The 20,478-nt window shown below is 38.7% G+C and overlaps 6 protein-coding genes and 2 non-coding genes across 11 annotated transcripts; 1 reads left to right on the top strand and 7 right to left on the bottom strand.

Moving 5' to 3' along the window:
• Positions 271-343, bottom strand: TRNAR-CCG. The gene has a single exon. It is a non-coding gene; the product is annotated as a tRNA-Arg (tRNA).
• On the bottom strand, positions 516-4,854 carry LOC104752353 (thiosulfate/3-mercaptopyruvate sulfurtransferase 1, mitochondrial-like). Of its 3 annotated transcripts, XM_010474465.1 has the most exons (13): positions 4,644-4,854; positions 4,223-4,414; positions 4,076-4,135; positions 3,863-3,925; positions 3,434-3,558; positions 3,165-3,327; positions 2,986-3,045; positions 2,601-2,659; positions 2,400-2,481; positions 2,244-2,307; positions 2,092-2,159; positions 1,885-2,021; positions 516-718 (listed from the first exon to the last, which is right to left on the bottom strand). In XM_010474465.1, exons 1-12 carry the CDS (start codon positions 4,746-4,748, stop codon positions 1,914-1,916), a joined length of 1,149 nt encoding a protein of 382 aa, XP_010472767.1. In that variant the 5' UTR covers positions 4,749-4,854; the 3' UTR covers positions 516-718; positions 1,885-1,913. The 3 variants fall into 3 exon arrangements, with proteins under 3 accessions (XP_010472767.1, XP_010472766.1, XP_010472768.1); XM_010474464.1 differs by lacking the exon at positions 516-718 and having other exon boundaries at positions 1,682-2,021; XM_010474466.1 differs by lacking the exons at positions 516-718; positions 4,223-4,414; positions 4,644-4,854 and having other exon boundaries at positions 1,682-2,021; positions 3,430-3,558; positions 4,076-4,128.
• TRNAR-CCG lies at positions 1,437-1,509 on the bottom strand. Its single transcript has one exon. It is a non-coding gene; the product is annotated as a tRNA-Arg (tRNA).
• On the bottom strand, positions 5,200-6,771 carry LOC104752352. The gene has a single exon (XM_010474463.2). It carries the CDS (start codon positions 6,524-6,526, stop codon positions 5,360-5,362), a length of 1,167 nt encoding a protein of 388 aa, XP_010472765.1. The 5' UTR covers positions 6,527-6,771; the 3' UTR covers positions 5,200-5,359.
• LOC109129551 lies at positions 8,360-8,981 on the bottom strand. The gene is made up of 2 exons (XM_019237846.1): positions 8,717-8,981; positions 8,360-8,622 (listed from the first exon to the last, which is right to left on the bottom strand). The coding sequence occupies exons 1-2, from the start codon at positions 8,979-8,981 to the stop codon at positions 8,360-8,362; spliced, it is 528 nt and encodes a 175-aa protein (XP_019093391.1).
• Positions 9,256-11,876, top strand: LOC104752351 (proteasome subunit alpha type-2-B). The gene is made up of 12 exons (XM_010474461.2): positions 9,256-9,403; positions 9,730-9,797; positions 9,909-9,985; positions 10,082-10,146; positions 10,253-10,299; positions 10,475-10,550; positions 10,712-10,779; positions 11,025-11,094; positions 11,196-11,281; positions 11,358-11,420; positions 11,511-11,576; positions 11,662-11,876. The coding sequence occupies exons 2-12, from the start codon at positions 9,757-9,759 to the stop codon at positions 11,708-11,710; spliced, it is 708 nt and encodes a 235-aa protein (XP_010472763.1). The 5' UTR covers positions 9,256-9,403; positions 9,730-9,756; the 3' UTR covers positions 11,711-11,876.
• LOC104752349 (splicing regulatory glutamine/lysine-rich protein 1) lies at positions 11,917-14,379 on the bottom strand. Of its 2 annotated transcripts, none has more exons than XM_010474459.2 (4): positions 14,223-14,379; positions 13,918-14,037; positions 13,398-13,453; positions 11,917-12,455 (listed from the first exon to the last, which is right to left on the bottom strand). In XM_010474459.2, the coding sequence occupies exons 1-4, from the start codon at positions 14,296-14,298 to the stop codon at positions 12,219-12,221; spliced, it is 489 nt and encodes a 162-aa protein (XP_010472761.1). In that variant the 5' UTR covers positions 14,299-14,379; the 3' UTR covers positions 11,917-12,218. The 2 variants fall into 2 exon arrangements, with proteins under 2 accessions (XP_010472761.1, XP_010472760.1); XM_010474458.2 differs by lacking the exon at positions 11,917-12,455 and adding an exon at positions 12,660-13,163 and having other exon boundaries at positions 14,223-14,372.
• On the bottom strand, positions 14,424-20,273 carry LOC104752348 (TELO2-interacting protein 1 homolog). The gene is made up of 15 exons (XM_010474457.2): positions 19,873-20,273; positions 19,513-19,693; positions 19,110-19,418; positions 18,921-19,010; positions 18,368-18,820; positions 18,179-18,286; positions 17,954-18,084; positions 17,721-17,850; positions 17,248-17,581; positions 16,503-17,137; positions 16,260-16,418; positions 16,051-16,125; positions 15,644-15,952; positions 15,341-15,556; positions 14,424-15,269 (listed from the first exon to the last, which is right to left on the bottom strand). The coding sequence occupies exons 1-15, from the start codon at positions 20,079-20,081 to the stop codon at positions 14,604-14,606; spliced, it is 4,005 nt and encodes a 1,334-aa protein (XP_010472759.1). The 5' UTR covers positions 20,082-20,273; the 3' UTR covers positions 14,424-14,603.

Here is a 20,478-nt window from a genome sequence, read left to right as displayed (position 1 = left end):
TTTAATTATTCTATACAAAATATCTCATCAGTTTGTTTTTGTTTTTTAGATATACAATTCATTTCTTAATTCTGCAAAACAATCTTATTTCTTAATCAATTTCTTGTGTGGACATTTCATTTAGTGTTTTTTTCTTTTTTTTCTTCAAAATAATTCACCTCTGTAGGAAACTTTAATCAATACGAAATATTAAACTTATAAATTTTGAAAAATTAGTTGCTAGAATTTTTTGAAAACCAAACATAACTAATATTGAATAAAAAAATGAAACGACCACGGTGGGACTCGAACCCACAATCTCCCGCTCCGGAGGCGAGCGCCTTATCCATTAGGCCACGCGGTCTTCTTGCAATCTTTTAACTGGTATCGTATATAATGCAAGACATTTTGATCCCCTGTGATATCGTAACTTTTCGGTTCACTTGCAATTACTAGTTACTCCAATGTGTTGTTGTTATGTAAAGCATATGCTAAAAAAACTTGTTTATTATGGCCTCAAAATCTCTGTTTGAGAATCATAAACAAAATTCTGTTTCTTGATTTTATTCGGAAGATGGTCCAGAACAAAAAAAGAAAAAGAAAAAACCAAGTTCTATAAATACAGTCCTCTTCTAGTTGAGGGTTGAGGCAAATTTAAAGCCAGCAATTGGATTTTTGATTACTTCACGCCATTTCCTCAAGTTAAACATCATAATTATTTTCTTCTGTGGCTTGTAATCTTGTCGCTAGTCTTTACCGTGGNTAGGATATACTGTTTTGATGAATGGCTCCACATCATCAAATTAAAAACTTCAGATCAACTTAATGATTTATCGTTTCTATTATAAAAATAAATCGTAATATCTAAGAATCAAATGATCAAATTGATGTAAAATATAACTTTTTAACACAACCACTTTGATATAATCGCTTTCACAAAGGATCAAATTATGTTGGTATATATCAAATTATTAGTTGACTAGATGATGAAATTTTGAAATATCAAAAATTGCGTGAGGTAGGTCATAACAATAGGATGAAATGTGAAGATTTCGGAAATCTCTTAAAGAAAAAACAAACAAGGTTGGATTTGACCATTAAAGAGGTGGAAAATATCTCATCAAATAAATAAATAAATTGTGATTCTTGTGTACAAAATATCTCATCAAAAATATCTCATAGTTGAATTTAATTATTCTATACAAAATATCTCATCAGTTTGTTTTTGTTTTTTAGATATACAATTCATTTCTTAATTCTGCAAAACAATCTTATTTCTTAATCAATTTCTTGTGTGGACATTTCATTTAGTGTTTTTTTCTTTTTTTTCTTCAAAATAATTCACCTCTGTAGGAAACTTTAATCAATACGAAATATTAAACTTATAAATTTTGAAAAATTAGTTGCTAGAATTTTTTGAAAACCAAACATAACTAATATTGAATAAAAAAATGAAACGACCACGGTGGGACTCGAACCCACAATCTCCCGCTCCGGAGGCGAGCGCCTTATCCATTAGGCCACGCGGTCTTCTTGCAATCTTTTAACTGGTATCGTATATAATGCAAGACATTTTGATCCCCTGTGATATCGTAACTTTTCGGTTCACTTGCAATTACTAGTTACTCCAATGTGTTGTTGTTATGTAAAGCATATGCTAAAAAAACTTGTTTATTATGGCCTCAAAATCTCTGTTTGAGAATCATAAACAAAATTCTGTTTCTTGATTTTATTCGGAAGATGGTCCAGAACAAAAAAAGAAAAAGAAAAAACCAAGTTCTATAAATACAGTCCTCTTCTAGTTGAGGGTTGAGGCAAATTTAAAGCCAGCAATTGGATTTTTGATTACTTCACGCCATTTCCTCAAGTTAAACATCATAATTATTTTCTTCTGTGGCTTGTAATCTTGTCGCTAGTCTTTACCGTGGAGACTTTCATGAAGAAGATTCATCACCCTCTATGGGCAAATCTGGTTGTGTCGCCCATTCAGTCCACGACCCATCATAGACCGGCACGTCGGTTTTCCCCAACCGGTGAAGCCCCTAACAGAGAAAGTCACTAAGTCAGTCTCCTCTCCGTTTATATATAATCTCAAATAAGAAATGGAGTTACCATTGCCAGGATGCAAGCTGATACGCCGGTCCCACAAGAGGCCATAATAGGCTTGTCCAATGAGACATCTACAACAAAAAGGCGAGATCATATATATATAAAATAAGATTTTGAAGCATTCTTCAAGTGGAGATGATGATGAAATAGTTTACCTTCTTGTTCAAATCGTTTTTTTAGCTCTTCTGCTGGTAACAGTGTTTGCGAAGAATCAAACATCTGCAGAAAAGAAGAAACTTTTATCACTTTAACGCTGGGGACAAGATGCAGGGGAAGTGAGGGATGGAAACAAATTCTCTAGCGTGGTTTACCTGAGGGTAAGGGACACATTTGCTTCCAGGTATATGCCCACTTCTTATTCCTTTACGGGGTTCTGGAGCAGTACCATCAAATCTGCGAAAAAAACCCGTAAAATATCAAAAGCTACATCGAGTAAGAACTTAGTACGAAGGGAATAAGAAGTGTACTAAATCATCATTCCACACAAGTAAAAGCTTGGCAAGTCATAGTACCTGGCTTTGGAACGAGCGTCTATGTGTTGGAAAGTCGGGTCCTCCATATTGTTCTTGACCTGTAAATTCACCAAAGAGAGTTATGACATAAAGTAAGAATCTGAACAAGTTATTAGAACACAAACGCAAACTCAAAACCAGGTATCTACAGACATCAATCTGCCAGCATACTGAAACTTCTAGTATATTAAATATTGTCACAATCACAATTCTGAAAGATGGGGTATTAATATAGACCAAATTAAAGAACTTGAAGTTGAGTCATCTTTAGGATTCTCTTACGAAGAAGATTCAAATTTATGGTACAATAGACAGAAAATGATAGAAGAAATAATCAAATCATATAACATTAAAGCCAAGACAAAACCATTCAGGAAATGCTAACCTGATCAAGTGTCCACACTAGATGTGGCTGGAACTTTGTCTGAAAGGTTATTGGACTAACCTGTGCAATCACGAGAGAAAATATTGATATGACGAAAAAACATATCTTATCTGCTAAAACCTCATCATGTATCTACAGAAATACGAACTACAGAACCATTATCCAAAAGAACAACTTACGGTTTGTCCTTGATAGATTTTCTCTATGGCCTCACTTGCGGCACTAGCTTTCAAAATAGCATCACCTGATGCACTAGATTCAACATCATAACCTGACGCACGCCATCTTGGTAGACCTCCATCGAGCACCCAAACTTTGTCATGTCCAAACACTCGGAACATCCTATTTAAGGGTAAAGAAAAGAAGCACATATCAATTTTAACAAAAACTGAAAAAGACACCAAACAAAGCAAAAAGATTTGAAGAACAAATGAGAACCATAACTCACCACCATACTCGGGCTGCACTAAAGACCCCCTTTCCATCATAAACAACCACTCCATCTTTGTTATCAATTCCAAGTGCAGAACAACCCGCAGCAAAAGCTTCCTCAGAGGGCAACATATGTGGCAGCTGTAACAAGTAGTTGATATATCATACAATACTTAAGATGACTGTGTTACAAATAAGATCGAGCCAAAAGGATGTCTTAATGAAAACTCATGATAACATATGTTAATAATGAAGACTTCTCATTTGATCTTACTAAAGAAACAGCTATATGCTGTATACACACTATCTTGAAAATGCCAGCAAAGGAAGATAATATATATATATATCGACACTTATTCATGAAGTCGATATCAGTGTGAAGTGAGAACTTCAAAGTAAAGAACACGGGTACATCTTCCGTAAAAGAAAAGATGGTGATACTTACACTAGTTCTTCGATCTGATATTCCATCCAAATCAAAGAAGAGAGCGCGGGGAATATGAGCAACCTATAGGAGAGGATCAGTGTAAGTCCGTCAGTATCAAGTAGTGTACTAACTCTACTACTTAAGAGTGCCTGCGCTAATCGAGAACGAAGACAACACAAACACTTGTGAAATCCAAGAGCTTCTCAATAATATATTTGCTCATACTCTCACCTGATATTCTTGGATCGGATTTCTCTGTTCATCTGGCATGTACCACGAAGCATCCAAAACCTGAGCATGATTGAGAACAGGTAAGTTTGAGTATGACAGAAAAAAGTATTCAAGAAGTCAAACAGTCACCAAAGGGCAGTCAGTCACCTTCAAATCAGGCTCTCTAAGATTAGCATGAAGCCAATCAACAGAAACAACAGGTTCACTGGTTGATATGGATGAGGTAGAGTAACCGGCTTTTGTACCAACTCTAGTATAAGCCATGGCTCGACGAGCCCATGTGGTTGATTTAGAGGCTGTAGAAGCAACGCCTAATTGATGAGAGTAGAATGCTCTCTTCTGCAATTACCATCACATACACACAAGAAAGGCAAAAGAGTCAGATTTCATATACAGAGAACCAAGTTGAGCAATTTACATAATTTTCACTCCTTAATTTCCGATTTATCAGTAAAAATTCAAACTTTTGACAATCCGATGAACGACCAGAACCCATAGAAGCTAAAGCAGCTATGAAACGAATGGACAATTGAGAATGGATCGCGAATCAAAATCGATTTCGACTTACAGTGAGAAAGGCGGCGGTCGTTTGGGGAAGAAGAGAAGACAGAGGAGGAGTAATCAGGCGGTGAGTAGCAGCCACGAAACTTCTGGAGAAAAGGGTCGAGGCCATAATAATATTACCTCAATTCTCAAATACAATGCAACTCAACTGAGAGAGAGAGAGATGTGTTGTGTTGGCTTAGAAAGACGCCAAATTTTTGATGTCAGGTCAGATTGATTCTCTTCAACTACTAAAAAACGCAAAAAGGTTGCAGCTTTGGAAACGTTTTTATTATNAAAAAAAAAAAAAAAAAAGAGAGAGAGAGAGAGAGATTTTGTCACTGCCGCCACGAACGGGGTCAGGAAGAGAGACACGTCGAGTCTAGGGCGTCTTCGGCCGTTTCGCAAAACGTGGTTCGTCGCGTTTTGTGTGTTTCAATACTTTTCTATTCCGGTTTAATTAATCTAAACTAACCAAATCCAAACCGTAAAGGAAAACCAACTGATTTAATTTGTTATATCCAAATAAACCGAAACACAATGCTAACCAAAAGCAAAATAACCTCAATAAAAACCGCATCAAACCAAACCAAATGATTTACCATTATATAAAGAACACCATAATTTGCAATGTGGACCTTCTACAAGATTGGGAAGATCGAAAATTTTACACAATGTTACATCTGTAATCAACAAATTCAGAGAAACTAAGAAAGAAAGAAAAAATGAAAAGAGAGAGATTCAAAAGGGGAATCCTTTACGGATGAATTTCTTGGATTTCTCAGCCAAACGTTTCATGTTTTTGGATTTCTCATACAACTCCATCAGCTCGTCTGCAATATCTTGTGGATGACACATTACATAAACCTTCAAGAACCGTTTCTCGCTCATCCTCAGCGCTGTGAAAATGTTCACTTCTTTTATTAGTGGCTTTAGACTCATTTCCAAGACTCTCTTAACAAGATCCGCACGAGGTTTTAGTTGAGTCTCGAGGTTAAGGAGAAGCAAAAAGGGGTGCTTAAACACCGAATGAGCTGGAAGTTTCATCGAGGCTATGACGAAAGTCATGTTTCTCTGAACTTTCTCAACTGAGAGGGTGAGAAGAATTGGGCATTTTCCACAAAGATGCCAAATCTCATCTTCCGAGAAGCCAAACTTTTCCAAGTTTCCAAGTTTCTCTTGGATTGTCTCCATCCTCGAGACTCCGATGAGTGTTGCAACATATTTAAACATCTTGGATTCACTTGTGACCCCAGTTTTCTGAATGTACCCAAACTTGTCTTTGTTAAAGTTTGTTCTTGGGATCAACGTGGGTCGAGATATCAACATTGCGACAAGATCCTGTTGACTAAAGCCCAACTCTTTGTAAGACTCTATAGCAGGTTTGATCTTGTCATCGAGGTCATACAACATGAGTGACGGGTTCCTGATAATGACTCTGCGCAACACCTCTTTTGACCCCAAAAACTCCATGAAGTAGTTTATCCTTTCATCAAGGACAAGGTGAATACGGCAGCTAAAGAACCTCGGACGACAATTAACAATCTTGACAAGGTCTGAGGACGTGATCCCCAGTGGCTTAAGAAGACTTAACTTAAACTCCAGCTGAGCAACATTGGCTCTCTGCAAAGCAGGCCTGCGAGCAAAAAGCTTTGATATTTCATCATCATCACAACCCCATCTTCTTAGAACTTGTAAAGGACTAATATTTCTGTGATTAGACGATACAACCGAGAGCTCAGAATCCTCAGTGCATTCTTCAGGTTCGTTCAGGCATAACGTCGAACACTTGGTGGTAAAAGTAGCGGGTAAAGGAATTCTGAAACTTGCGTTTCTGATGAAGCTTGAATTAGTAATAAACAAGAATCTGAAAACCGTTAAGACATCTCTCTTCCTCGTTGAAAGCATTTAGAAGGTTTTCGATCCCGAGAGATTAACAGAACCACCAGACTGAATAAACAAAGTGGAGAAATTAAAGGAGCAAAATTTTCGCCAAGAATCAGCAAATCAAGCACTGAAACGCGTATCCAGATGCTTCTTCCATTCAATTTCCGGAACTAAGAAACTGCTACAAGAAGAAGAAGAAGAAGAAGTGGAATAGTTTTTTCTCAAGACTCTTGAGTCTGGCACGGAAGCGAGAGTAGGGTAGTAAATAAATAATGTGGTCGAAAATGTAATTAGATCTTAAATATTGGAGTATTTTTGTAATTTACAGTAAGTGTGAAGTTGGAAAACGTCGCCGTTTCGGTTTTTTTGTGCTTCTCTTTGAAGTTTCTCACTGCAACTTATTGTGCAAGAAACCTAAAGCTGAAAATCTTCACTTTGGTTCATCTCTCTCTCTTGCGTCCAGTTTGAGCGAGAGAGCTGATCGTTGGATTCGATTTAATTCCCTTACGATTCTAAATTCGGATAGTTACCTTGTCGTTTTCATCTGTCCCTTTTTTTCATTCTAAGTATTAAAGTATTTGTCAGATTTAATAGCTTCAGTGTACTTGCTCAGACGTAATTTCGTTCCACTTAAGTTGTTAAACTAATTGTGTTTGGTCTTAACTTTATAGTGAGTGTGTGGGTCATTGTGTCTTTATGGATTAAGGTTTAGCAAATGCTGCAAATCTGGTGACATCAGTTAATTTGGACTTTTACAGATTGCTTAAGGTAACTTTGCTGCAATGGGTGACAGTCAGTACTCGCTTTCTCTCACCACGTTCAGGTTTAATAAAATCGTCTATCCTTCATGCAGTGCCCCTGAATATTTAGTTCAGCAACAGATTTGCTGGTTATTTTAACAAGGTTTCCCAGAGGATGGCGTCTTGTTGAGGAGAAGAATATGAAAACGGCCGGAAAATGTTGTATCCACTCTGAGGTAAAGGGAAGCCAGTCGGGTCGCATATGCCCAAAATATTAGCTGGGGGTGAGTTCTCCGAAATCCACCGAGACATAACCGAATTGACGCCTGTTTCATAAGAAACTAAAGACTTGAGTCGTCCATTAATGTAAAAAGGTATAAGGATGAAAAAAGAAATCAATCTTTCTTGTTCTTGGCATGAGAAAGACGGATTCCAGTGGAAGAGAGCGCTTGAAAGGTGTGATCAGGGATGCGTGATAGATCGCCAACAGCAGTGATGGTAAGAGGACCAGAGTAGCCATATGTCTCCAAGAACCGTGTAATGCACGGGCGGACCTGAAGAGCATCAAAGCGGGAGGGAACTGGAAACTGTTTGATGTCCCAAAAGACAAAAGTTTCGGCCAAAGCCTCCTCCGGAGAAGCCATCTTCATAAGTGAGAAAGAAACTTCTGGTAAGAGGTTATTGAAGCTTAAAAATTTAGAAACATCAGCGGCGTTATCAGAGATATGAAAACTTGCCTTTGGTTCATTCCTGACAAGGGTGGGAGGATGCTTATCCTCCTCCCTGGATAAGTCCACATAGTCAGGTGATTGGAAAGAGGGGAAAGTGGACTTCTGCACAACCAGTGGGAAAAAAAATAACATGGGGGTCATCAGATTTAGGCAAACAAAAGAAGAGGTGAGTGAGAAAGGAAACAAGTATTTATGGGGTTTGTTACCTCATCTAAATGTTCGAGAGAAGAGAGATGACGGCAGAAACTTTTAAAGCCTCCCACCGAGATACTCGCACCAATCATCTCGGCATAATAAGCAAGACCAGCTTCCATCAGTTTCAGTGCACGTATTCTCCTCCTCCTTCTCCTCAAGTGCAGCTGACTCTGAAAAAATAAAACTGGTTAGTTATTCAGCAACAGATAAGTTATTTTCATCAACTCGACAGGGGAAAAAAAATAAAAAAAAAACAAAACCATACCTGACAGAATTAATTTAATCCAGCTGATGGCGTCTTCCTCAAGAGAAGAATATGAAAAAGGCCCAAACAAGTTGAATCCACTCTTAGCGTAAGGGAAAGCCATCGGATTGGATATGGACAAAATATTAGCTGGGGGTGGATTATCATAAATGCAGTCATGCATAAGCCCCATGAGGCTGGCGGTACCTGTTTCAGAAGAAACTAAAGACTTCAAGCTCTCTGTCTATTCACCATCCACCATTATTTACTACGGTAGAAAGGTATGAGAAGATGTACTAACCGAAGGGGGCGTAACGAAGATTGACACCGGTGGAAGAGAGAGCTTCAAGGATGTCATCATGGACGTTCGTTAGTATGCCAACGGCGTTGATGGTGAGAGGACCACAGTAGCCATATCTCTCCAAAAAGTGTGCAAGGCAAGGACGGATCCGACGAGCATCAAAGCCAGGGGGAACCGGAAACCGTTTGATGTCCCAATATACAAATGTTCGAGCCCCAGCCTCCTCCGGAGTAGCCTTCTTTATCATATTAACCTTCCTCATCATATTTGTAGCCCCCCTTCTCATCATTTTTGTTTGAAAAAAAGACCCTAACGAAAATCAAATTTTATTAGTATTGGGAAAGCAAATCGCTCGCTGTAAGAACAGAAATCAAACATAATAGTAAGCCCTTTTATACGGAGAGATAGATTTGACACAGGTTTGTTATTTAATCACCGACCGACCGAGAGAAAGAGAGAGAGAGAGCAAAACACGGTCGTAATTAACAACTTTTAGACATACAATAATTAGTTAATTATAAAGTCGTAAAACGCCGCCGTTTCATAATTCTTCTTCTTCTAACTCTCTCTCACTACAACCCTTTGTGCAAGAAATCCTTCGAAAGCTTAAATTTTTTCACTTTTGGGTTCATCCTTCATCCTCTTGCGTCCATTTCGTTGTTCGATCCATACATAAATTATCAAAAGGTATGCTTTATCTTATCTTACTTGATTTGATGGGTTTCTTTTCTTCAATCTTAATTGTCAGTTTCCGTCTAGAGAGAGCTGATGGGTTGAATTTTGATTTTGTTTCCTCCTCCCTTACGATTCTTAATTCGGACAGTTATCTTGTCGTTTTTTTTTTCCTAAGTATAATGTCAGATTTAATGGCTGCAGTGTACTTGCTTGCTCAGACGTAATTTCGTTTCATTTAAGTTATTTTACTAATTGGGTTTTACTTTGAACTTTTTTTTATTTATTTAGCAAAATCTGGTTAGAAGATTGACATTTATTTTTGGATTTTTAACCTACAGATTTGCTTAAGGTAGCTTTGCTTTGCAATGGGTGACAGTCAGTACTCGTTTTCTCTCACCACATTCAGGTTTAATAAACTTAAGTCTATCCTTCAAAAAAATGCATCTCATTTTTCAGAGTAATTTGGATCTGTTTTCCTCTGGGTTTTGATTTAGCTTCTGGTTTATTTATGAAACAGCCCATCAGGGAAGCTGGTTCAGATTGAACATGCCCTAACAGCTGTTGGTTCTGGCCAAACATCTCTGGGACTTAAAGGTCTCTTTTCTTGGAAGTTTCTATAAGATAGATTTTAAGCTACTTATATATGTATATATATAATCATCACTGTGGTGTGGTGGGTTCTTTCTGCAGCTTCAAACGGAGTTGTCATTGCAACAGAAAAGAAACTTCTCTCTATTCTTGTTGATGAAGCCTCTGTAAGTTTGATAATCTCTTCCTTCTCTGCCTGCTTTCCCTTGTGTTACTTCCCTCCTAGGTTGCGTAGTTCCTATGACACTGGTGTTTATCTGATGTCTGTTTCAGGTTCAAAAGATTCAGCATTTGACTCCCAACATTGGAACTGTTTACAGGTTCTTCTCCACAGCTTATCCCTACTTCTTTTTTTAATGGTGCATTTGGTTTCATAGCATGATGATTGGAGTTTTTTATATTTTGTTTTGGGTACTTAGTATCTCTCATTAGGTGCGTGTGCCCTTAGTGCCCTCATCATTTCAATGCTAACTTTGGTTATTGCGTTTTATGTAGTGGTATGGGTCCTGATTTCCGAGTTCTTGTGCGAAAGAGTAGGAAGCAGGCCGAGCAATATCTCCGACTGTACAAAGTAATCTTAATATCTTCTCTTTTTTTTCTTGGGAGTATCTAGTAACAAATGTTCAATACTTGCTGGTTTGGATTGATAATTCCAGTTGATATAAGTTTGCATATTCATAACCCTGTTATAGCTCAGGTGATTCAACTTTTAAGGGGGTTTTATTGTTGCAGGAACCCATCCCCGTTACTCAACTTGTAAGGGAAACTGCCACGGTGATGCAAGAGTTCACTCAGTCGGGGTAAGTACTATGTCAAGTGTGTATATTACAATCTACTTATGGTTACTATTTCCCATATGCTCAACAGGGCTAAAGGAGTTACTAGCTTAGAGATTTCAACTTTAGAGCATTTTTCTTTGCTCTTTTAACCTTAGTTTTTAAGATCGATTTAGGCATGAGATATTGTTGTTAAAGAAATTCTGTATCCATAAACTAGACTACTGAAATGGGCTTCTAATTTTTGTCTCCTTTTTTCCTGTTAATAGTGGTGTTAGGCCGTTTGGAGTTTCTCTACTGGTGGCTGGGTATGATGATAAGGGTCCACAACTGTATCAGGTATCCAGCACATTAAACAAAATATAACCATCCTAAAAAAAAGTTTAAGTAAAATCCATAAATCAATAGCATCATGTTTCATGATTTTCATTTTTCACTAGGTGGATCCATCTGGATCATATTTCTCATGGAAAGCTTCGGCAATGGGAAAGAATGTTTCGAATGCAAAGACGTTTCTTGAGAAGAGGTGGTAATATTTTACCATTTGTGATGATGAGTTTATGATTTTGGAACCATGTCATGACATCTTTTACTCTGATCAGGTACACAGAAGATATGGAACTTGATGATGCCATTCACACGGCAATATTGACATTGAAGGAAGGGTGAGAACTTTAACCAACACTAGTTTCTTTCTATATTTCAGAATTTTACAAAAGCCTCAAACCTCTTTGTGTCTTTCTTTGTTATCACAGTTTCGAGGGAGAAATCTCGAGCAAAAACATTGAGATTGGCAAAATCGGTGCTGACAAAGTTTTCAGGTAAACGTTCAAGACTGCAAACTAATATAATAAAAAGAATATTTGTTATTGCCATCGATATCTGAAAAGAGAATGTTATATGCAGGGTACTAACACCGGCAGAAATCGATGACTACTTGGCTGAAGTCGAGTAAACTTTCACTTAACCGTTCAACAAACCCGGATTTTTCATTTCAACACTTTCTCTTTTTTGCGGGCTGGTTGCACATAGTTTATGGTTCTTGCTTCTGTAAAACTTTTGGAATTTGTGAAGACTCAATGACCCAATTTAGAATCTCTTTATTCACTCATTTTAAAGTATCTCTTTGTAAACGCCGGTAAATAACATACACGATCCGCGTTAAATCAAAATCTCGAAAAGTGCAATAACAGAAATAAGAGAACAACTAAAAGCGGTAAACCTAAACCGTTTTAGTTTTACATAAGATAGTTCTTCAGCAACTTTTTGTAAACGGAATTTTATGTCTTTTCTTCGTCTGAAAACTGGCTTTGACTACAAACAAGTCTCTCAACAGCAATCTAAGAAGTACTGCAACAAGAGGTCTAAGTAGAGCAACTAGAAAGAGGTATCTCTGGTACCATCAAGCTGCATATACATAAGAAGGAAGAAGAGAGGTAACCAAAGAGGAAGGTATTGCTTTTTCACCTACGCTTGATCATCCAGTTGTGAGCTGTTCGTGGGGCAGTGGAGATTCCCTCATAGTATCGAGACTCAAGTTTCCCTCTGTTCCATCTCTTGACAAAACGTGAGAACAATTCTCGTGCAGCTTCGGTTGTGAGATCATTAAAGTACGTACGCTTTTCTTCTTTCAGCCATGTAGCAAACTCGTTATTCTTCGAGAAGTAGTCCTCCATTGATAGCTCTGGAATGCCCTCTTTCTGGAAAAAGAAGACGAAAAGAACAACATTTTATCAGAATCTCAATTAGGATCATCCGTCCAACATTACACAATAGGGCACGGAGACTTTTTTAATTAAATCATGGCCAAACAAAAGAAAGAGACCTACACATACAGAGTGTCCAACAAAAATATAGTTGGAGCGAAATATACAATCAGATGTTTGTATATGNAATAACAGAAATAAGAGAACAACTAAAAGCGGTAAACCTAAACCGTTTTAGTTTTACATAAGATAGTTCTTCAGCAACTTTTTGTAAACGGTATGTTATGTCTTTTCTTCGTCTGAAAACTGGCTTTGACTACAAACAAGTCTCTCAACAGCAATCTAAGAAGTACTGCAACAAGAGGTCTAAGTAGAGCAACTAGAAAGAGGTATCTCTGGTACCATCAAGCTGCATATACATAAGAAGGAAGAAGAGAGGTAACCAAAGAGGAAGGTATTGCTTTTTCACCTACGCTTGATCATCCAGTTGTGAGCTGTTCGTGGGGCAGTGGAGATTCCCTCATAGTATCGAGACTCAAGTTTCCCTCTGTTCCATCTCTTGACAAAACGTGAGAACAATTCTCGTGCAGCTTCGGTTGTGAGATCATTAAAGTACGTACGCTTTTCTTCTTTCAGCCATGTAGCAAACTCGTTGTTCTTCGAGAAGTAGTCCTCCATTGATAGCTCTGGAATGCCCTCTTTCTGGAAGAAGAAGGCGAAAAAGAACAACATTTTATCAGAATCTCAATTAGGATCATCCGTCCAACATTACACAATAGGGCAAGGAGACTTTTTTAATTAAACCATGGCTAAACAAAAGGAAGAGACCTACACATACAGACTGTCAAACAAAAGTATAGTTGGAGCGAAATATACAATCAGATGTTTGTATATGTTTCAAAGGGTAAGAGAGAGAGAGAGAGAGAGAGAGCTCACTAGCTTGTGGTCACCTTCGGCGTGTTTCTTTTTATGCTTATCATCCTTAGACTTTGCTGTAAAAAAAGAATAAAACAATGTATGTCAGCAGCAAGAAATACAGATCATACAGAAAAGCAAAGATACATGATATATAAGATACATCAATTTAGATACATAATACAGGTCATGCTGATGAGAGATAAATAGCAGTTTAGTTTTATTCAAAACAACATACTTTCTTGCTCGCCCCTAACCAACAGGTAGCTAAATTGATGTTTCGTACAAGAAAAAGAAGAGTCAGCTGCTCACATGAGTAGAACTATCACTCATTAGATATCAGCAGCAACAACAAAGTAACAACTCAAACCAGCCAACAAGATGAAGAAGCAAAGACATGAATCTTATTATCATACCACAAACTTAACTGGACTAAACATATAAACAAGGTAATTGTGGCCATCCATCACATGCTATGACTAGAAGTTGACTACCGTCATCATGTGAGAAATCAGAAATGGATAAAGAAGTAACAACATACATGAACTCGATTTGTGAGATTTCTTTTCCTTCTCCTTCTTCTTTTTTTTCTCGCTTCTCCTGCTTGCCCTTTCATCATCTTTCTCTGTTCCTCGATGCCTTTTAACTACTCTCCCTTCGTCTGTCCATAAATAAACAACACAATTTCAACATATACAGTCTCAGATCATGTCCTCCTCCACAAACATAACAATAAGTCACAATTTCACCGACTCAAACTACAAAATTCAGAATCGGGAACACGAATGAATAGCTATGACTTAAATCCCAAAATAAGAAAACGATTGGAAAGAAGAAGAACCATACAATCGGAAGACGACGAATCATCTTGGCTCCGACCTCTGCTTCTCTTCTTCTCCTTGAGGCTCCGTTCGCTTCCCATGATTTTTTGTTCCGACTAGAGAACGAACGGGCTCGCAAGGGACCGAGCGACGTATTTATTTATTTGGGCCCCGAGATCAGGATTTAGATTTCCCGGGTCGGGTCTCGATGCTAAAATTTTCATTTAAACCCCTATTTTTATTTATTTTGCATCTCGCCCTCAATATTTTACCCAATACAAATTAAACCCCCTTCTAGTGCCTAATTAGTAGTAAACAAATGTATTTTTCTTCCTCAGAATTTCAATTAAATAATTAATCCTTAGTTTCATATGTTTTCAGAAAAAAGTATTTACAAGCAAATTTATTAACAATGCATTTGGTCTACAAAGACCAGAGACTGCATTTTCTTGAAGATGGTCTCAACGGAGATAAACTCCAACTCAAAACCATAGCTCCGACCACCATACTCTACGTACAGAAACTTTGTCCGACAATCTTCCGGCAGCGGTGAAGGCAAAACCCTAGACATATCTGGAAACTCTGGAGACGGTGGACGAGGCAAATCTCTCTTCTTGAGAGAATAGTACACATCAGCTAACAGAATCCAAATGAGATCAGGATCGATACAAGCCAAACCTCTCAATGCATTCAAAGCCGCTTCTCTTAAGCCAGTTACGCCGCTGCAGGCGATCCCAACGACCAGTCCCGCAACTTTTTTCAAGACTGCATCTAACGCTGAAGCACTGCGTTTGTCTCTAGAAAGCTCTGCAATCATGTCGAGAAGTGCAGCCTGCACTTTCAAGCTGGAACCTTCAGCAATCGAAGAAGACGACTCGGAAACGGTTCTGTAAGGAAGCCGGAGAGCCGTTTTGTTGTCTTCCCGGAGGTTCTTGGCCGTCATAATGTGGAATGGAGATGTTGTTAAAAGCTTCCAAAAATCCGGGCCATCATTGCGGAAACGACGTGAGAAAAAATCTCCTCCGGATGTCTGAATGATTCGGGTTATCACAGTTAAGCATCTGCGCACAGCCTGTGGATAAAGGTTTTATAAACCGTTAGATAGATCTGTAGATAAAATAGGAAGAGAGATAGAGATTGTACCACGGGATTTCTGTTACGTATGCAAGCAACACAGAAAGGCCAGATTTTGTTGATAGCGGGTAAAAGGCGGTTTTCGTCTGCTCCATCGTTTGTAGCATTCATGTAGTCTTTAAGCTGAAAGAGTGAAGCAAACTCAATGACTTCTTCAATTGTTTCTTTGGTTTCTGTATCAGCTCGGTAAGCTTCCTCTACTTCAGCCAGCGCCACTACTCCTTCCTGTATGATTGGAAGGTTACGGATTAAGTTCAGTTGCGGAAATGTCAGAGAAAGAGATCGAGATCAACAAAAAAACTAATCCAATACCTCGATTATACTGAGGGAAACCAAGCATGAGACTTGGTTTGATGATGCAAGGAGAGGCGTGGCTGCAACTAAACACGAAGAGGCGATGGATCCAACTGTGCGTCTGTATCGTTTAGAACGATTCAGTTCAAGCAGTATGTTTTCCCATTCGTCCTCGTCATCAACTTTATTGTCAGAATCCGAACCTCTCTCTTGCCTTGATGTTATCGCATCAGATGCTTTGGTCTTAACATGAACACTATAAGACTTGGCTCGGTCTGGTAATAGGCAAGCCTCGTTCTTTGATGCTTTTACAATCTCACCAACAGCCTGCCAGGAGTACCAACAAAGGTTGTGATGTTTCTTAGACCAAGAAAACAAATGATTTTAAAAGACTACAAGAGAAAAAATCGAAGGATTGAATCTACCTTCAAGAAGGGTGAAGTTAGATTTGGATGCTGTTGTCTACCAACAATTTCTAGTTCCTGAGAAACCAATCGCATCTGCAGATCCCCCAAAACAGAAATAAAAAGTTCTTAACGCACTGATCATGATTCGGAGGGTGCGAACATCAAACAAAGGCAGATAATTTATAATGAAAGAAAGGAAAAAAACGGTTCACTGCAAGTGGCCTTACCGGTTCCTCCAATAAAGGCAATATATCATGAGCAACTCCGATATAAGAAAGCATAGCAGCAAGAACATTTGGGACATGAGGATTAAGATCCAGGTGGCGCAGCTGACGACAAATAGAGTCAACAACATAATCCGCATTTGCAACAACCAGATGCCCAACCTGTCAAACAAACAGCAAGGTTTTGATTTAAGGAAACACTATGATGTGATTGAATACTCCAATTACATTATCGTAAATTCTCACTGTGGGATGGCCAGAGGTTGCAGCAAGAAGACGTAAGACAGCATCTGAAGCATTTCTAACTTGGAAACTGGAGCAGGTAAGACTCTCAAGCAGAAGGTAAAGCGAAGAGTGAAGAAATCCACTTGAAGCAAAATCTTTCCCAAGACACAAGGAAAATACACCTACTCCTTCTATTATAACTTGGTGTAGCATTGCACAGTCTCTTAAGAAATGCAGACTAAAATGTTGAACATCGGAATCAGTTTCCCCTGGAATTGTCTTTTGGTCCACAGGGAGATCCCACACTTCAGAAGATTGGTATTCGTGCAAGATTTTACCAACGCAATCAATCAGATGACTTTTTGCACGTTTATTCCATGAGATTTCCCAAGAAAGTTTGTCACTTCCCTTTCTTGACTTCCGAAGCAGTCTTGAGAGAGCATCAGTTGCTTGATCCGTTAGACCAAAAATCATCTCATTCAGGATACAAGCAGCAGTTGCCGCCTGGCGAACTAACTGTCCTGAACCAGTTCGATTACACCAAGATTGCCAGTCTTCTCCAATATACTCTTTTGCACGAATATCTGAAACCAGTTTACGGAAAACCCCCAGAGGGATATCCAGGATGACTGCTAAATGCCCTTCATTTTCAAATCCTAGCAAACACAAACACAACAAGGTCATTCAGTATCAGTAACCACCTCATCTATAAACAAAATGCAGAGTAATTTCCAAAAAAAATGGTTTCAGAGGAATTTGAAATGACCTGCCATTAAGGATAATCCTACAAGTCTAAGGATTCCAGCAAACATCTCATAGAGCTTCTGGCTACCAACATAAGAGAACCATGGAGGCATGCGAGGTAACATATAGCTAGTGGCCGACGATATCTCCAATTTTACTTGATCTGATTCAGTAATATTTGGAACAGTACGGTTGTATCTAGTCTCCCGAAACCCCACATTTAACTCTCTTATTGAAGGGAGGTAACCTGTCGATGATGAAGGCCTTTCTGCGATGAGTTTCTCAAGAGAACCGGTGAATGCTGAATTATGGCTCAGACAGAGAGAAAATATATCCAGGAATCTGCTGGCTGTTATCTACATAACATAATGCCAAGAAGAATTAATCATATATCGCAAGCCATTATCAGATCATGTTTAATTTTTTGGAACTAAATTTTTGCTGATAGAAGAAAGAAGTGGCATCAAACCTATGAGCGTGAGAAAGAATACATACGGGAGACTGAAGATGATTCGCCAAAAACTGCGGACCAGAATAGTAAGTGACGACAAGTAACTGCTTCACCACTGAAAGTGCAGGCAATTCCTCATTCCCCAGAACCACTTTTGGAAGCCTCTCAAGCAGTCTGTTGTCATTAACAAGTCCCGGAAGAAGAATAAAACACACATACATTTTAAGAGAGCCGGATACAAAAGAAAGAAACAATATAACAACAAAGAGAACAATACCTGCTAAAGATCTTGATTACATCACTCTCTATGTGGTGATTTGTACGTTTGGAGAATAAATGATCAAGAAATTCCTGAGCTGCTACAGAAACTTCATTGGAGTCATCAACAGCCACAGTACATACGCATTCCTGCATCATTATAAGAAATATATCTAGTGGCAAAATCATCGGAATGGAATATCAAATATCCAAACTGATGTGTTGTTGTTAGTTATGAACCTACCAACATCACTAATCTAGCCCCCTTCAGCGAACAAGAGCTCTTAGATAGCAATCCACGTATTGCTGCGAGAAAACCCCATCGTATTTTTCCGGCTGGGTGAATAAGAATCTGAAACCAATTACGACGATATCAGTACTGAGACAAAACAGCTCCAAAGGATTTGGGATATAAGTGTTGAAAATAGCATACATGGGGAAATGTCTCACACAGCAGCTTATTCACGTGAGACGTAGTGCTATCTAACCATTCCTTTGTACGTTCAACATGAAAGGAGTCCCGACTCGGATTCAGATTGGATTTTTTAGGTACATCGATGGTTACAATGTCTTGGTTTGTAATTTCTGTCAGCTCGTCGCTCTGCCCTTGAGATTTTGTTGTCAGAGAACGAAGTTCGTCCAAAATTGAGTGCGCAGATTCATGCTTCTGCGACTTAGTATCATCATCAGAAATGCCAAGAGCCAATGAATTAGTTTGATCCTCAAGGACTATCATAAGAAACTCGGCTAAACCTCTAACTGCTTGGTCCAATGCATCAACACTTCCGGCAGCACCGCTTATCATTGCTCTCGAAACATGCAACACTTTGGCAATTTGGCTAACAACACCAGGTAGAAAAAAGGCCAACACATCAGCAGTACCAATCTACAAAAAGAAACATGTTCTCATTAGGACCCATAAGTGTCAGAAATGGTCCAGAAGATTTTTTTTTCCTCAAAACGGTTTCCAAATTAATTTTATTAACCTTAGCTACAAGTATCCGTAAGGCCATAAAGGCTTCAACTCGAAGGTTAGCACTTCCTCGGTGTCCTCGAGAAGCCTCAGCATCAGCCACCTGTATGCAGTGATCAAAGTTGATTTAAATTAGAATGTATATAACTACAAGACTCCATAGGAAAAAAGAAAGGAAAGCATAGGGAGAAAAGAGTGTTACTTTGAGAAGAATAGAAAGCCAATGACCCACAGCAGCCAAAGCAGACTGAGACTGAAGAAATGCAAGCAAGCACTCTCGGGTTTCTAAATCATACTTATAAGACTCTGAAACTTGAGTTTGATAATCTCTTATATCTGACAGTTGAGGCCAGCCAACAGTGCGCTTACATGAGCAAGAATCATCAGAGCATGGAAGCAGACCAGAGATCATTGCGCGGAAACATCTGATGATCCCTTCACGAAACTCTTCAGCAGCCTCAGATGGGGATAAAATAGCACCACTAGTCAACTTCTTCATAATTACAACCATCTATCGGATAAATTTTACAACAAACAGTTTATTATAAGTAAGCTGACAAAATGTTATCCAAATAAAGGTAAAGGAGAATTCTAAACCACTTCACCTGATCAATGGATCCAATGTAACATGTCTTTAAAAGTTCCTCAAGACAATAGATTACACCTTCCGCCACTTTATCACTCACTCTATAAGGTGTAGTTGGAAATTCCTCAGGCTGATTTTTCCTCTCGCTTCTGCAAGCAACGGCGGCGTCTAACAGAAGAAGCAATGGAAACAAAGTGTAGCTGAAACGTACATACAACAAAACAGTTCTTGTATTAGACATTCCTCCCAAACAATGAACCGTCGACAGTAGACCACACGCAAAAATTGAAAGAGTTAGCTCATGTGCAGAAGATAAACAGATGCAAGAAAAGTGAAAACAGAAAAAAAAAAAAAAGACTTGCGTGAGGAATATATTAACTGGAAGAAGGACTGAAGAGTGGAAGGAGGAGTACGGCGGAGGAGGCGGAGCAAAGCAGGGATCGTGGCCGGATCCTTTTGAGGGTTTTGCGATAGGTTTAGAAGCTCCAAGCAGAGAACTTTCAGTTGTGCGAAGACAGCTTCTCTTTCCGCTTCTCCCTCAACGTCTTCTCCATTGGTTTCACGGCGGACTACGACGGACTTTTCCATTGAGTCCGATCAGTTAGTTATACAAAACCACCAAACTCGAGTAAGCAAACAGAGAGCGAGAGATGGAGCCGCGAAATTGAAGTCAGCGTTGGAGTAGAGACTATGACCTGACCCGACCCGATGCAATAGACCCGACCGATTAAACTGTAACAAGTCAATAGCTTTCTCGTTGGCCGGAAAATAAAACCGGGACTTTTGCTCCTCCTTTAGGTAGGGTTTTTAGAAATAATGCAAAATAAACCTCATATGTTTACATAATTACAAAACAGACCTCATATCTTTACAGTTATTGTTAAATAAACCTACAAACATTTTTATCACATAAAAAACCTAATTTTTTTTAACTCAGTAGACGTGAAACGGCATCGGATAGCAACGTCCAAACTGATAGAGAGCT

The sequence above is a fragment of the Camelina sativa genome, chromosome 16 (assembly GCF_000633955.1).
Source record: "Camelina sativa cultivar DH55 chromosome 16, Cs, whole genome shotgun sequence".
NCBI lineage: Eukaryota > Viridiplantae > Streptophyta > Magnoliopsida > Brassicales > Brassicaceae > Camelina > Camelina sativa.
This window is presented reverse-complemented; position numbering and strand designations above follow the sequence as displayed.

Coding starts and splice junctions, on each gene's coding strand:
- LOC104752349 (XM_010474459.2), bottom strand. CDS start 14,298: ATGGGAAGCGAACGGAGCCTCAAGGAGAAGAAGAGAAGCAGAGGTCGG. Junction 13,454..13,917: donor ATCTCACAAATCGAGTTCAT/GTATGTTGTTAC, acceptor CTTTTTTTACAG/CAAAGTCTAAGGATGATAAG. Junction 12,456..13,397: donor CCGAAGGTGACCACAAGCTA/GTGAGCTCTCTC, acceptor TTCTTTTTCCAG/AAAGAGGGCATTCCAGAGCT.
- LOC104752351 (XM_010474461.2), top strand. CDS start 9,757: ATGGGTGACAGTCAGTACTCGTTTTCTCTCACCACATTCAG. Junction 10,300..10,474: donor AACATTGGAACTGTTTACAG/GTTCTTCTCCAC, acceptor CGTTTTATGTAG/TGGTATGGGTCCTGATTTCC. Junction 10,780..11,024: donor CAAGAGTTCACTCAGTCGGG/GTAAGTACTATG, acceptor TCCTGTTAATAG/TGGTGTTAGGCCGTTTGGAG.
- LOC104752348 (XM_010474457.2), bottom strand. CDS start 20,081: ATGGAAAAGTCCGTCGTAGTCCGCCGTGAAACCAATGGAGAAGACGTT. Junction 18,821..18,920: donor TACGGATACTTGTAGCTAAG/GTTAATAAAATT, acceptor TTCTTTTTGTAG/ATTGGTACTGCTGATGTGTT. Junction 17,582..17,720: donor CGAATCATCTTCAGTCTCCC/GTATGTATTCTT, acceptor TATGTTATGTAG/ATAACAGCCAGCAGATTCCT.
- LOC104752352 (XM_010474463.2), bottom strand. CDS start 6,526: ATGCTTTCAACGAGGAAGAGAGATGTCTTAACGGTTTTCAGATTCTTG.
- LOC109129551 (XM_019237846.1), bottom strand. CDS start 8,981: ATGATGAGGAAGGTTAATATGATAAAGAAGGCTACTCCGGAGGAGGCT. Junction 8,623..8,716: donor TCTTCGTTACGCCCCCTTCG/GTTAGTACATCT, acceptor CTTCTGAAACAG/GTACCGCCAGCCTCATGGGG.
- LOC104752353 (XM_010474465.1), bottom strand. CDS start 4,748: ATGGCCTCGACCCTTTTCTCCAGAAGTTTCGTGGCTGCTACTCACCGC. Junction 3,328..3,433: donor AGTGCAGCCCGAGTATGGTG/GTGAGTTATGGT, acceptor ACCCTTAAATAG/GATGTTCCGAGTGTTTGGAC. Junction 3,046..3,164: donor AAATCTATCAAGGACAAACC/GTAAGTTGTTCT, acceptor GTGATTGCACAG/GTTAGTCCAATAACCTTTCA.